This window comes from Streptopelia decaocto (assembly GCF_964273445.1).
Source record: "Streptopelia decaocto genome assembly, chromosome: 2".
Taxonomy (NCBI): Eukaryota; Metazoa; Chordata; class Aves; order Columbiformes; family Columbidae; genus Streptopelia; species Streptopelia decaocto.
Window position 1 is genome coordinate 157,700,489 of NC_138655.1, and position 16,842 is coordinate 157,717,330.

Consider the following 16,842-nt stretch of genomic DNA (forward strand, 5'->3'; position numbering starts at 1 on the left):
TTTAAACAACCTGTGAGAGTTATATGAGAGATGGCATGTACACATAAAATATTATTTTCATGAGGATGATGGTGATGGAGCTGGAGAATAAGTATATAGCTTTATATATTTATTATTAATGTGAAAATGGGCCCTTTGTTTTCCAGTATATACGGTCAATGCAAAATTTATAGCTGAATTCAGAGAAATGCTGAACCTGGGGTAAAATGGGAAAGATTGACCATTCCAGCAACGCTTGCAAGCAGGGATGGAAGCTACTTGTTTGCAATTAGCTGCAGCATCCAGAAGGTCATAGTCTTGGCTAGGGTTTTTAATGCTCTACTCAAAAGGACTGCAAACAATCGAGAAGAGACCTTTTAAAAACAGAGTTAGAACAGAAAGCACAGGTCAAAGTCATGGATAAAGCCTCTAAAAAATCCATATTCAGAATTCAACTGCTGAACAGAGCCCATTTTCTACAGACTACCAACTGTATATGATGGCGGAAAAAATGTCATACTAAGTTTTAGCACAGTCAGAACTTTCTGATACTGTTCATTAGAGAATGCATTTAGTCATTATCTGCTCTGTTATGAAGACGTCAAAACACAGATCACCAAAATAGTCCTAAATCATACACAGCTGTAGGATGTAGAAAATAGAGGTTCCAATGAGAAAAGAAGCCTTGTTGGATATAATTCTTACCAACAGATGGAAATGAAAGAAAAGTGTGAGAACATCAGTTCAACAGCATTGTCAATGAGAGAGCTGAACTTAGCAGAGACAGGTTAGGAAATTCACAGAACATAACATGGTGCAATTGTAATAGACTACAGGAAAAACATCTTAAAGAATCAAAAAGTCTTGAGAGTTATTTATTGGGAAGAGTTTTCAGAAAATATTCGAATCCATTAGCATCAAAAGGGAGAGGAGGACCATGCAAGACAAAACAGGATTTCTTCTGGAAAGCTTTCAAAGAAGAAGAGGCAGCAAACATGGATTAGGAAAACACAGGACAAAGGTTTGAGGGTTCAAACTTTGACTAAAAAATGAACCATACATGTGAGAGAGGAGAGAAAGATTAGGAAAGCTTGTAGGTAAGAAGCAAAAGTTATTCTTTGCCAGAAAAGTTACAGGGATTAAGAAGGTTTTCATGAAATCAGTAATGGAAAGAGCTAGAGATATAACAACAATAGATGAGGGAGATGTAATTAATCAAAATTCAGTTGCCCGAAAAAATAAACGCTTTTTAAAAGAAACCCACAAGGCAATCAATAAAAAGAGGAGGGGGGGAAACCTGTTAGAATTCATACAAACTTATGTAGGAAAGTATCTAGAAAGCCTGAAATGTGCAAATCAGCAGATCCAGACAAGGCACATTGCAGGGCATAAAGGGATCCCATACACCAAGTTAACACACCATTAGCGATCAATAGTGAGTGCTCATGGAAAACTGGAAACAGCCCAGGAGAGCAGCAATAAGTAAACACGATACTGAGCTTAGAGAAGAGGAAAAAGGAACAATCATGGGAATCACAGATCAGTAAACGCTCCCTGTAGCCTGTGATTAAAGTAAATTAAATAAAGACTCAGAGGAGAAAAGGAGAGTGCCTTCTCTGAGTGAAATGTCATAGAGACATAAAGGCAGCAAGGTTTTCCTGTATGCTGGGGGTACTGTGCGCAAATGGGGTGCAAAGAGGCCAAAAGAAGGCAAAAAGGACAAATATTGAATTTCCTGTTTCTTGGAATGAGTGGAGCAAGTGTGCTAGGCAGAGATGACGGGATCTATCACAAGCCCCTTTGGGAGACCTCCCACTAGTACATAAATTTGTGATGCAAAGGGTAGTTTTTGATGAGTATCTGGGTGAAGTGGCTGTTTAAAGTACCTGGACAGGGCTTCCACAGCCACTGCTTGTGTCTGTAATAGTGGCAAATTGATTGAATTTTGGGGTTGTCATACGCAGGGGCAGGAGTTTGGCTCAATGATCCTTGTGGGTCCCTTCTAAATCAGGATATTCTATGATTCTATCTGAATGGGTTTTTCAAAAATCCTTTAGCGGTGAGATACTGAAATCTCATTGAAAGTTGATGTTTGCTCAAGGTTTAACTCTTATCACCCTTCCCCTCTCCCTCACCTCTGAAGATCACAGCCTTAAACTATCAAATTGACATATGATATATAAACCTTGAGAAAATATCTGGATATCTATTATAGAAAAGTCTACTTTTAAAATAAGTTGTATTCACCCATTACTGTGTGGAGAAAAGCCATCCTAAGCACCCAAATGTAACACAAAATTTGTCTTCAGAGGAGGAGGTCTGTAAGGATTAAAGTCAGCATTACGTTCAGTAAAGATATGGGGGTACTGGCTGATATAATTCTCATGTTAGCTGATAACATTAAATCTGAGAGAGTATTGAAACTGAGGAAGCAGAAAGGAACAGAGAGGGGAAACATGGAGAGAATACAGCAAAATGGGTCTTGACTCAAAACAGTACAAATGAGAGAGTTCCAGGGAAACGTCAGTAGAAATCCTGGAAACTTAGAGGAATATTAAAAAATCAGACATGATTTTGTAGTGGATATAACAATAAAGAAAACCTATATGAAAGCATCATGTCTAGGTAATGAGATACTATTTCCTCTCTTTACAGTCTGTGGAAGTTGTATTTGGAATACTGTGCCTACTTCTTGGCAAAACAACTCCGGAAAGGAACAGTTGAGGGAGTTGCAAAGAAAGAGGTAAAAAGATGTCAGAGGGCACAGAGATACTCATTTCAAAGAAATAATGAAAGAAAAATGGCATATGACTTCAAGGGGCAAGCCAAAGACAAAATGAAGCAAACAACAGTCTGTTATATTAATTCATAAAAAGAAAATTCATAAAATTGGTAAATGAGAGTAATGAAGCGGTACTTTAAAAGGGAAAAGAAGAAAAAAGTGGGGAGTTGGTTATTAAGGCAATACACGTAGCCATGAGGTTTTTTTCTAAGCAAATGAACTGTTCCCTTTGGTAAATGAAGAAATCTAAGTTGCCTGATACATTTAAAGGTAGATTCCACAAAGCTGTACAAAATATTTTGTGGGGCATTGTTTTGGCAGCGAAATCAACCAGTTTGTCCTCTGAGGTCTTATCCACCCGTGACATCAAGGATTTTATTTCTATGGTGTCTTTCTGGTGATCTATATAGGATGAATTTTTAATCATATAATGTATCCTTTACTGACATCAACAGCGTTTTATTCAGAAGAGATTCAATGCTTCCAGTTATCGACTGAATCACTCACAGCCCTGCCTCTTGGGCATACCAGATCTGTTAAGTTACTTCCTCGCAGTTGCTGGCTTTATTTGGCTAGTCGCAAGTTCTTGGGACATTCATCAAAAAGATGATTAGCATGTCCTCGTACGCTGGCACAAAGATTACTTCTGAATAGGAGGAGTGTAAGTATGTAACGTCCACACAAGATTTGGCCTTCAAAAATAGCATCCTTTGGCCTTTGCTCTTTCATGTTGGCATTCATAGCCTCATGCGAACTTCCGTTTGACTTCAAGTCATCCCTGGATTATTGCCATATTCCTCCACCTCTTTCTAAGCAGCCGCAAATAGAATCAATTATACTCTACTATAGAAAGGTGACACTTGTGTTCCAGGACCCTTTGAAAGTTGAGGGAGGAAATGGGGATTATTTCTTTATCACGATGTTGCTGAATATATCAAGGCTAGAATGTTCCTGATTTATCATGACATTTTGTTATAGCACTGAAAAAGGACAGAGTTTTCCAGTCTCTGTGTTAGGATCACAGGGTTTATTTATCTCAACAAGACACTTAAACATGAAAGATATCTAATATCCTGAGAGAAAAATTCCTGAAACTGTCTTCTAATTCCTCCTATTTACAATGCTTCGTCTCATTATTGTAAAGTTTTGAGGTTCTTTGGTAAATGTATATACATTTTTTCCCCTGATACTGGGATATCAAATATTTGAGTCTCCTTCCTCTAAAGTTCAGGATCTTTTCTTGCTGAAGACGAAGTTCAATATGCCAAGAAGTATTTTGGTAAGGAGAATTGCTCCTTAAAGAAATACCTCGTGGCTTAGGGGATTTCTGGTTGCTATGGGTGGAATTTAGCTCACCTAAGTGTACAACTCATCTAGTTACCTTGGGTTCCCTTTGTAGTCAATGGCGAGAAAGAGACACTTTCAGAAGATGATTCATCTGACCTAGTTTAAATGTTGCTTTCAGCCAGAGATGAGACGCATTTGCCTAACTACGTTGGCTCCAGATCCCCATTGACTATAAAGGGACCTCAGATGACAAGTTCAGATGCAGATGTCCACATTTAGTTCAGTAAATTCCACCCCATATGACAATATGAATCAGCAGGCCCGGAGAAGATGTGCTCTGGCTCTGTGATGTTTCCTGTTGTCCTGTCAAGATTTCTCCACAGGATCGTTCCTGCTGGGCACAATCTTGCCACCAGTTTTATAGCAGAATTAGGAGAGGTGTGATGCATGTAAATACTATGTCACCCTTTCTCCTTAATTAGTTCAGTCCCCCAAAACCATGACTGGTTCCAATCTCAAGGAGCTATGGAGTTCCCCAAACTCCCAGGACATCACCCAAAACCTCCCGTTCCTCCCTTCAAAGATGGGAATCCATGACTCTCTAATAACAAAAGGCAATTTTATGTCAATAAAATTCTAAATTGGGAAAAAACCTAACAAGCGAGCAAGAAAGATACAGTGAATTTAAAGTGTGGAGTCAATCAGTGTGCACTACAAAGATATGTAGTTTCGATATCCATGTTTATAAGGACAACATATTCTTACAAATTGAAAATAAATGTCAATGTGCAGACATCAAGAAACAATGAGTGAACTGCACTTTGTCCATCATTGGCTGAATGATACCAAGGCTCAGTATTTAGTGTCTTCATGCCAGCTACTTAAATTGTGGCACCTTTGTTGGTTCTATGTGCTAACAGGAAAATAAATGGTAATCTGCTACAGACAGCAGATGCCCTCCAGTGAACTCGGTCAGCAGATGTCATTCTTAGAGCTACTTTACAGTGGGAAAACACATACATATTTGCTCCTAAAATAAGACAGTAACATTATAGAAGACTTTGTGTTTTTTCAAAGTGTCTTGTCATCTCATCTCAATTTTCCAAGCTTTTCAATTATTTTTATGACAACGGAATCCTCTCTTTTCTTTACTAAGACTGTAATACCTACTACATACTATTGCTCTCCTACCATGGGACAAACATGTATTTTTTTTACAAGCTATAAATGCAACATAAATCAGTGACATGCACTACGGAGCTGGTGCAACAGATTGCATGCAGTATCAGGTAGGAAAGTTGTTTCTGTTACCTCTGTTTTCCCTACTGGAGGTGGTGGCTCAGCCTTCAACTGCTTATCCATGTGCAACTCATTGAACTCTTCACAAATCTCAGAGTTCTGACTCCGGACGCCTGGGCTTTGGCATCGCTGCCCCCTCAGCTGCAGCTGTTTGTCCTGCTGGAAATAATCCTAGATGGGTTTATTTTCTTTTTCTTTGGTAGCATGCTTATTTCTTAAGGAGAACTCCCCAGATAGAAGAGAAATAACCTGGACTATACTTGTCAGTGGATGACATCTTAAGGAAAATGGTAAGGAATAAGATAACACAAGTTTATGCTGTAGCTTTTCAGCTTTAGCAACTCGTTATGTCAAAATACCTGGCTGTACAAAATGGAAATACAGACAGGCCAACTTTTTTTTCTTCTGAGCTCCTATTCAACAAAACACTTAAGACTACTTTGCATCCACTGATGCCAACAGGACTTAACCACAGGTTGGAAGAAGAGCACATCCTTAAGTACTTCACTAAAAAGGGGTGAACTCTGGAATCAGAGCAATATTCTTTTTTTCCTGCAAACATGTCTAACTAGACCCAGTGCTTCCTAGTACAAATGGTGCCATTAAATCCAGCCACTTCTTCCTGGGGGGGTGATTATTGCTGCTGAACTCTCCAGAAGGACTAATGGCAGTAGAAAGAACGTTTGCAGGGTTGGTCCCTACATGTGGAGGCCCAGGTTCTCTGCTGGTGTAAATCAGTGTGGCTTTATTGATTCACCTAAGACAGGGATTTCTCTGAAAACTCCATAGCTCATCACAGCACTACCATCGTTCATGCCATTACTAATGCTGCTACTAAAATATTGATAAAACCCAAGCCGGTTTCAAAGGGTTGTGCTGAATTGCTTACAGAAGGACTTCCATGCTGAGAAAAAAATTACAAGCATAACAAGATTTCAACAGTAATTATTTAAACCTATTTATCTTTCACTTGTCCACCCTTTTTTTTTTTCTCCCCCCCGGCTTGACCAACATTCGACATTATTAATGTATTAAGCGAGTTTCCCTTCCCCAGAGAGCAGCAGCCTACCTGCCTCACTTCTAAAGCCACATCACCACAGGAAGTCCCTCAAGAGGTACCAGGAGCAGAAAAACACTTTATTCCAAATATAACTATCCGAAAGAACAGATGACACAAAGGAAGCAGTTGGTTAAGCAAATTGCTCTCCGTGTAAATACTTTCAGGCTGTCAGGTTCGTACCAGTCCTTTCAAATGTCGTTCCGTGTTTCTAGCAAATTAATTTAAAATCAAATTACTTGTTTCCTGCTTCAGAGGGCATGTGGTCTAAAATATATTCTAACTTTAATAAATGAAATTATGCGTGTCCAAGCCTGTACTACCCTCCGCATAAGAATGTATTACATACAATTTCTAGGCACAGTTTAGCACCGATCTTCGCAGGCCAGAGATTGCTCCATAATCATTAAGTTACAGTTCTGTCCCTGTCAAGAAGCAACACTCTTTAAGGTATATCTTTGAAAACAGTGTAATGTTCAGGGGAGAAGCTAATGTGGAAGGCACAGTATATACAAGTAAGGAGTATAGTTCCCAGCCTTAAAAAGTTTTTTTTTTTTTTAAATGAAATGTGAATACAACTTAGTACCAAGTAACCTTAATGGTATGATAGTGGTTGTAACACTAAAACAACAGAAACAATTGTTTTATCTTAAAAATGCAATGCAACCTGAGGTGACATCTCAAATTCATTAATGCAGAAAGGTTGTACACTCAGACTTATTAGAAATTATGCAGCGTACGAGAACAGACTCTGTAACTCAGCTGATCTGACAAATATTCAAGTATAGTGCAAATTACTGCACTACACTAGAGTCAAATGCCAAACCTACAACAATTCTTTATTTACTAACCCTCTGATTTAGCAACACTTTCCTAGAGCCTAAACTCCAAGAAACATGGACCCATCTGCTTCCCAGAAATCACAATTGCACAAGCTATCTGATAAGTTAACATTAATTAGAACTGATTAAATATATCCTGGCAAATTATCCAACGGGGATAACATGTGCCTGTGCTCAGACAATGATGTGGCTCATCACCACGTGTTTTCAGACTTGTCCTTCAAATTTCTAAGGTGGGAGAAAATCTCTAAGATATATAAACCTTTCAAAAGAACTGATTGTATAGATTGATCCCCAAAGGAGTGTTAGGGAATCAACTGCTGAGTTTTTTCAAACAACTGAAGGCAGCCTTGGTAAGCCACTCTCATGGGATGCAACAGTCTCATTTGCAGCACACGGCACCTGAAGATCAGCACAGACCTGTCTGGGAAAAGGTGCATTTGTTTCATTTTGTTTAACTTTGGACTGTTTGCTTTTGTTCTGATTCCAGATGATTCATTCTTCTGGCAGCAATGGCAGCGGGTTTATCTCCTGTAAAGCTCCCCACCGTGGGTGGTTTATATAATTTGTTTTTAATTTTTGTATCAAGTGCCATGTTGCCAAGGTAATACACATTATGTTAATATTTATTGATTCAGTTGTTTTCGTAATTTATAAAGTAAAATCATTCGGTGATACAAAAACTTCTTTCTGCGTGCAAATGGAGGGTTGGGAGCCTGGGACAGACATCAGCTCCTTTAGACCATAAGCCAAAAGTTTGCTTATCTCTCCTCTGATTTGGGCCTTAAAAAGAGGTGATCTGCCAACATTGGACCAGCAATTAGCACATGGAGGAGGATGGACATGGTGTTGTCCCCTTGCATGCTGCAGGTCAGTTGTAGCAGCAGAAAAACAGCAACCAGATTGAAAATAGAGCGTAATCTGGGTGACATCTCAAGTGTGTTTGTGCACGGACCCACGTACTTGTTTGCTGACACAAATAAGTACAAAGGCTCCACGCTGCGTTCTGCCTCTGAAAAGCACGGATCGGCTAATTGTTTCAGGCTCAAATGGGGATTAGTGCAAATGCCACTCGTTTGGAAAGAGGACTTGCTGTTGGCAAAACAAGACAAATGCCTGTCATCAGCACGGATTCACTTTATTCCTTCCCCATGGAAATACCATTTTTTTCCATCCTGTGCAAACAAATTTAGCAAGAGGATCCCAGGACCTGCCTTTTGGATGGCGAGAGCTCAAATGGGTTCTCCTGATGCTTCATTCACTCTCTAGTTCATGACCCTGGCTTGTAACATTTGTTCCCTGATGTCCTGGCCATGGCTGTTGTGGGAAAGAAGACGTGCAAAGCCCTTGATACCAGGAAGCTTCCTCCCCAAAGCAGGTGGGGAGGCAAAAAATGGGAACTGGCCCTGGAGCCCTGACCCCCTTGCAACTGTCACTGCAGAGCCAGCAAGCAAGGATGTGGCAGGATACATTCATTTTATGAGGTCGACAGGGCATCCCCTGCCTGTGGTGAGATGGTGCAAATGCAAACTGACCCTTACTAAATCTACAGTGCAATGGCAAGCTTCAATCCTATGTATCTTCTCTGCTTCCCACCACACTTGTGTACCTCTGTCTCCTTGAAAACCTATTTTGAGGCACTAATGGGATTTCAGGGATGTTCTGCAGTCACTTTGCAGGAATGAGGTGGTCAGGACATTTCCAGGTGCAGACTCAGAGAGGTGGAGGCTTGTCATGGTCCTCTCACATACAAGTCTGCACATACTTGGTCATACAGGTGGGACCCTGCTTTACCATGGGACACTACCCATCAGAGGAAGCATCAGCAGCAGCAAGGATGCTGCAACAGAAATATTTCTGGTTTAGCCATTCAGAGATGACTGACACTATGAAACTGAGCCTCCTCAAGAAATGCAGCTCAAAAGAGCAGCAGTTAGTCTTTTAATAGATGACAACATATTTCAACCTGCAAAGCTAGCTACAGCCAGTTTTCGGATGTCATAGTAGGAGTCTGAGGAGCTTTTCATGTAGAGCAAACCCAGTTCAGCAGTGTGACACACACAGTTATTTGAGGCCTGTTTACTCCGTAAAGGAATTGTTGATGTTTGTGTTCCTCCTTGCAGACAGCTATGGATTTCATAAAATTACCGTGCCTGGCAGCAACTGGCATCCTTTCTCAGCAACAGTTTGCATCTAGTAACTGGCACCCTTCCTCTGTGAAGAAGCCAAGAAGTAAATGATCGTGAAAACCGAACTGTTTATATCCTACCTCTACAAAAATGGAGAAGCGAGCAGATTGCAGTGCTGCTGAAATGCAGAGAACTTGCATTACTGCCTGGGTGGCACCTGTTTTGTGTGTAAACAGGAGACTACAGTCTGCAGAGCTGTCGGGCTGGCAACTCTCAGATATGCTGAATTCAGTCTTTCTGAGAAGCCTTGAAAGAATCTGGGCTAAAATGGGAGATAAATTGATAACCATGAACCAGGGAAACGAACCATGGGTTCTTATTGCCAGAATAGATCATTTATGATCTTGTTTCTCCTCTTTCACAAATAAATGTCAATCCTTGTAGCACTGATAAAAACAGTAGATTTATCTGGCTGCACATTAAGCATGAGAAGTCACCAAATACACCAGGAAAATCACCTCGCTTCCTCAGTACAAGAAGTGGAAGATTTATATAACTTACTCTACTAGGAATAAAAGAGGGCTGGTGTGCAGCTGTCAACTTCAAGCGTGCACATTTGAGAATCTCTCTATCCCGCTTTGAAGAATTGCTTCTGCAAAGCAGAGTTGCTACTCCTGGGTTTAATAAGAAATCAGAGGAAGACCCGGAGCAATATCACATCACAGCACTGGGATCACAGCTAAGACATGGAGACGACTCACGCTACGCTACATTCCTTTACAAGTCCATTTTATTAGCAGACTACAGCGTTTCCAAAACTGATATAAAGCATATGAAGCCCTACCTTAAGTCTGCAACACAGGAAGCACGTACATAAATTACGAGCTGTAGATTCCTCAGAGAGGGTATGGAAACGGAAAAGGGAAAGTCTAAACCTGATTATTTGAGACTGGGCATTCCTACTCTCCATCCTGTGCCACCTAGTCCGTTATTCCACTTCAGCAGAAACAACCAGACATCAGACCAGAACAGCCTGTAGATTTTCAGTTTTGCTGCTCTTAGCTACTCCTGCCAGTCTTTTCTGTTGCCATTCATCTGTGCAAAAGCCAGAAACAACCTGGTGCAAAGGGAGTAGTAAAAGGCCAGAATTAGAAAGTGCTGCTCACATTTGCTGTGTGACTACATCTGGATTTTTTCTTCTTCTTGATGACCCAGACTTTATTGGGACCCCATTTATTAAAGTACAAATCACTAACACATGCATGCAGAAGAGCAATGTTTGCAAAACAGGTTAAACACAATAGTCTCTGGGTCCAGAAACAGCATAAGCCTGTTCTCCATCTCCCGGTGAAGGCACCAGTAGGTGAAATGATGCTCCTAACCTGGATGTCCACAGGTCCCCAGGGAGTTTCCACTTGCGCTGTCAGCTGTCAGAGTTAATGCCATTGTAGTTTGAACTTACACCTGTTTAGCTAAACACAGAACTTGTCCTCCTGATGGACTTCAGAAACACATTTTTCCCCCCTGAAAGCTGTAAGGTATTTGGAAGCAAAGTGCAGTACTTCTTATAAAAAAAAAAAAAATGTGCACCTGTGAATACTTAGCTGGATAAAAACACCAATATGTGGCCCTTAAAATTCAGAATGGCCAAAGCTAAAGCTGGCCAGAAACCACAGCTGCTCAGCAGAGGCTGTTAAGAACAAAAACTCCCCTGGAACCAACCCTGGTATTTTCTTCCATTTTGAATAAAGGTGAACTAAAACTTTGCCAGACAAACATCGTCACAGCCACTAACTGCTGGTCGCTGCACAAGGGCTGGATGCTTTGCCAAACGTCATCCCTCAAGGAGGGAAACAGCAGTTCGGCGGTGCTACTTCTTGCATTAATCCAGAACATTATAAGCATTGAAACTCTGGCCACGGAGGAGCAAGGAACATTATTTCTAATGCCCTCTGCCTTGCTGGCCTAAGATCTTTTCCCACACCAGGCAAACACACTGCCCATAATAAAACACAGATTCATTATTCCAAGGGTTGACTCTTAAAATTAGTCTAAGTGGGAAAACTTGGCAAAAAAGATGGACTGTCAAAGTTAATTTAGCCTGTTATCAATTCAATAGGCTTAAATAGGCAGTGAAAGTATTTCATAAGTGTTCATTGTTCAGAGTTCAAGCTAATACCTTCTGCTAAATTGCATTTTGAAGTTTAATCACACTCTGCTTTATGTTTCTTTTGGTAATTGGGATCTCTCCACAGTATAATGTGAAGAACTCAAACTAATGGGCTCCTCTGATGGAAGTTTAAATTTTGGAAGTTTGCCTCAAAGTGCAGTGAGTGAGAGTGCCTGAAATAACCCGTTACCTTTCACCCAAATAAGACATTAATATTTTGATCCTTAAGGAAATCTTCTATTATTATAGGCAGTAGCAACAAAATAACCATTACTTTAAATTTTGTTATTTCGGACCATAATTAACAGGAATAATTTCAACCCCCCCAACACACACACACACACGCACTCACTGTCTCACTCAGCACAGGAGCTGCTGGGGAACTGGCTGCTGTTCATTTTGTCTAAAAATTTTAAATGTCGGCATTTTCTTTACCAAAGGGAGAAACAGTAAGAAATGCTCATTTCTAGGCAGCGTTTCGCTGCAGGGAGGGACATGGATACTGGGAAATGGCACCCACTAGGCTGTGACTGACGCGTAGGTCCCGGTCTGGGCACTTGTCCAAATGCATGTTGTCAAGTCCGCTACGCCTGATATCGGCTCTTTCAATGCCAGGCTTTTTTTTGTGTGTGTGTGTGTTAAATTCTCCCCCCTCTTTCTCTCCTCCATCATCTCCCTGTGTTTCCTGCACCTCAGGCGTTATGCTGTGGACAAATATATTTCCCTGCCACCGCGTCCTGAATAAGCATCCTAAAAACCTTTGTTCGCAGTGTGACTGCTCTAATCATGTCAGCAGGGACCTGACACGGAGTCTTCTCCTTCTGCCCCATCGTACTGAAATAAAACAAACACGAGTATCTTTCTATGTGTAAAACCAAAGATTAAGACGTTTAAATCTGGATAAAAATACAAGAATCTGGCCCTGAAGATTTAGAATGGCTAAGACTGGACAGACACCACAGCTGCTCAGCAGGGGCTGTTAACAGCAAAAACTCCCCTGGAACCATCCTGCCTTGGTATTTTCTTTCATTTTGAATAAAAACAAACTAAAAACTTCACCAGACAAACATCATCACGGCCACTAACTGTGGCTTTAAATCTGCTGCTGTGGCTTACAGTCCTTTTTCTAATGGCTTTGCTGCTCTTCTTCTGAAAATGATAAATACAGAAATATTCTATTCTATTGCTCAAAACAACTAGAAAATAGTTGAGTTCTACACAGTTTTCAGGAAACGCAAAGCAAAACATACAGTTTGAGAAGCAAGAAATCCAGGCAAGCCACATACCTAATAATAATGAAAAAGAACCTTGCTATCTTACTTCATGATCAAAAAATATGGGCCCAAATAAAGCTGACAAAAAGGATGCTGTAAGATTTATTGCATGCTGCATGCATATATACACATGGGCTCCCTCTCCTGCCAGTAAGAACTGGGGAGTCATCAACTGACTTCAGAGGTATTTTATCCAGTTGCACTAAAAGAGAACGTGTCCCACAGACTGGAACTGAAAGCACATGGAATATAAATACTGTCTGAAAGGGCATTATGGTTCCTGACAATAAAGTATATTTCCTGCAGTAAAAGGTTGAAATTAATGTGCCCTGTCAAATAAACACATGACTTCATAGTATTGCTGATTTATAGACATTAGAATTATTAGGAGCACAAGACACTGCCACAAAAAAAAAAATTATATCAAAATCTTTAAGCGCTGCCATTTTCATAGCAATTTTCAATAATTTCAGCTACAGGTATGTCAACCTGGAATAATTCTATTGACTTTTACAGAATCACTTCAGGTTTAGGAGCAGGTCAGTAATGCACAGAAATTGTACAGTGAAATTTCCACTGTATACAAAGGAAACAGATGTGGGTCCAGATGCAGATGGTGAACTCTCTGTTACCTGAGACATTTCATCTTTTCTCTGCCTTACAAATGATATATCACAGCTAAAATAAACTTAACAAGCTCTGTGCAGAAATTACTGGCTTTGACTCAGTGTTATGAGAAAGCTAAACCATGAAGATCCTAATGTTCCTCTCTGATCTCAAAATTATGAATCTCTTGCTGGTAGAAACATGCAAAACAAAAAAAAGCTATCAGAAAATGTTTCACCTCGTCAAATGAAATAAAATTAGTGGGTAATTCTGAAGTAAATATGGGGAAGAAGAGAATGAAAGCTTGGGGGTTTGATTCAGCTTAGAGCAATATAGAAACCATACCACTGAACAGAGACTGTGGTGGCAGTCAGCTCTGTCATTGACATGTACAGAGGCAGTCACTCCTTTAAAGTCTGGAAAACTGATTTTCCTGGAAAATGTAGTGGTGGAGCCCAGGCAAGGGTATACATGAGGGGAGAACTGCCAACTGAGGATAAATTAAAAAATGGAATATGACTGAGAAAGCATGGCGTGCTCTACAGCAAGGAATACTCGCCCTGGGTGCAAAACTCAGGCAACTTGCACCCCTTGGGTCCTCTGTGCAGACCCAAACCTCTTGAAAAATCACAGCGGAGGTGCTGCTCTGCCTTGGGGGGGTCTAGGAAGAGCACAGAGAAGTGCAGCTGTGCAGGTGGGAAACCCCAAGAGACGACGAAAGACGTTGTCCCCTTCCCACAGGCAATGTTCCCTGTCGGGTCACGGGAAGGCACAGCAGGCACAGCAACAGCTCTCTGCTATTTAAGGATTTCCACAGCCAAGGGTAAGCCTCAGGCAAGAGGGTGGGCAAGCCCTCCACCAGCTTTGAGGTCTCGGGATGGCACAAATGAGCCAGTTGGGGCTTGGCGGCTGCGCACGGAAAGTCAGATCTCCCGTGGTGTGCGTGCCTGGTGCCGAGGAAGGGGTAAGAAGCTGAAAAACGCTCCGTCCTACAGCAGGCAGCCAGCACTTTCCATATGACCCAATTAGCCACTCCGTCGGAACAAATCAATAATGGCATTTTCTGGAGACAAGCAGGCAAGTGCTGCTGGCTCGGCACTGCGCCGCATGTGAAAATACAAAGGTGTTATCTCTGCGGAAAGCAGCATCCGTGCCTGGCTTTGACACGGCAGAGAGGGCGAATGTGAGATGTGACCAAGAGCCACCAGCCACCACAGCATGGATTTTCTTCTCTGTGACACACTACAGTCAGCTCAAGTCAAGGGCAGTGGTTTGAGTAAGGCAGAAGATGCAGTAATTAAATTTAAGAAAGGGGAGAAAGCAATAACCACCCCGCTGGGCTGACGCAAACAATGAGGAAAATGTAGAGCCGTTTTCTGAGGTTGTGCTAATGAATTTTGCAAACTGTAGGAACTCATCAATACAGAAAAGGGTCCAGATCCCATGCAGAAAGACCTGGACATTGTTGAAGCCTGGGGTAATAGAAATGAGACAGAGTTCAATGGTAGAAGTGCAGGACACTGTACTTTGGGAACTCTTTCACTGGGTTATTAATTTGGAACCTCCTTTTAGTCTCTCACAGGATACCTCTGAACCACAAAGTGATGTTACTGTGAAAAAGGCACACACTATTCTGGGCTAGACCTGTGGACACCTAGAAGGTTAAGCAATACTAAAGCAGGAATTTTGAAGATTTAAGCTTTGGACTTAATGTTTCTAATGTAAATAGTACAAACCCTTCTGATGTCTGAAATTTTCAACGTAACTAAACTGCAGGTAAACTCTGGTAGGATCCACTGCATCAGGTGGACTGGACTGTGGGCAATGAATCATTCCATCACCTTATTGTCCCCATTATTTGTTTCTTACTCCCTCAGGAGACTGACAGTTGATGTCACATATGAAAAGATGGTCTTTATAAGCAATTACAAGACACTCTATGGAGGTTCAAAAAAATAAATGTTCATGTTTTAATCATCTAGGAAGCCACAATGAGAACCTGAAAGAGCCCTGAGAAGATGCAACATTTGCTGTGGTTCCTGCTGAGATTTTGAGAGCTTTTCTCCTGATAGGACAACCCATATTTAGGATGATACATCTCAAAGAAGGAGTAAAAAGGAAGACAATTTTCATGTAATAGAAGGTTATTTGGACACCATGTCCAAAGTATGATCAGGTGGATGATATTTTTTTGTTGTGATTATTCTTGTTCTCATTCTACTGTTAAACTTCTCTTCAAATCCTGAAAAAATCTTGTGGACTGACAGGGAAACACTTCCCCTCACTGCAAGCAGGGCAAGGAAGGGGTTTAGGTAAAGCCCTAAGTCAAAATGTCGCAGTGACTGGCATCAACACATGTATCACACAATAGAGATTAATTCATGAAGTTCAAGGCGGTCCTTTCTCAGCCTCACTCCTCTTCTGCCAGCTTCTTGCACCTGTCCTGACTTCCATTGTTCAGCTCTTTTTTCTGATCCTTTCACCGTATGTGTGGGCTACAGGCATGTGCCTCCTGCCTCTCTGAGTCAGAAGAGCATCTCACTTGCATCTCAGTAATCAAAGGAGATTTAGAAGCTATCAGGTGGTCTCGCTCCTTCGAGTGATGTGGCAATGACAGTGCCACAAATTGGGAGCTTTCAGGAAGACGGCTGCTGCCAGTGTAAGCTTTGATAATAGAAATGGCAGCTGAAATTTAAACTTAGACATTTCTATTACTCAGAGGAAAGTGTGCAGTCACAAAAGGTTTTCGCATCATCTGAAATTTCAAACTGCTGCACATAACACTGTGGAGCCCATTTCTCATAGCCACAATGGCTTACTTTAGAGTAGTTTTGTGACTCTCTGAGAAGAGCACAGCACTGGTACAGGACCTGTAAACTGAGCTGATCACCACCCTAAAATCCATCACTGGGATCAACAACTTCATGATTTTGCTTGAGAGCAGCCTCCCTTTATCCACCTGAACACAACAGATGAGTCTGGACTGATGTGAGCGCATGATGAACAGAATATGGTCCAGGATCTTCAACTGACAGAGAAGTGTAAAGGATGTGTAGGGATTGAGTAGATTTACCTAGCCTTGCACTTGAGAGGCATGAATACATAAACTCCATCTCCTTTCTCCTCCTCTCTATCGCACCAAATCTCCTTGCAGGAGGAGGAAGGCAGGTTCTGGCAATGCTGCCAAAGGGCTGCGAAATTCTAGGTCAGCCAACAACTATAAAGTGAAGCAGGGTACATTGTCTTCTCCTGAGAAGTAAATATACATATCACACTCTCTTTGTACATGCTAAAATATTTAAATATGTAAAAATATGGATTATAATTAGGGGGAAGTTAGAATAGATTTGAATGTTTAGTGTAGCCTCGATAGTTCTTGTTTCGTTTCTGTGTGATGCCCTCCACACAAAAAGATAC

The 16,842-nt window shown here is 41.2% G+C and overlaps 1 protein-coding gene across 1 annotated transcript in view; it reads right to left on the minus strand.

Annotated features, from left to right (window-relative positions):
- The window catches only part of SCN5A (sodium voltage-gated channel alpha subunit 5), a 216,003-nt gene that overhangs the window by 51,283 nt on the left and 147,878 nt on the right, over positions 1-16,842 (minus strand). Inside the window, exon 18 of the mRNA XM_082046668.1 lies at positions 5,375-5,503. Coding sequence (XP_081902794.1) covers positions 5,375-5,503 — 129 coding nt within the window. The remainder of the gene's footprint in view (positions 1-5,374; positions 5,504-16,842) is intronic.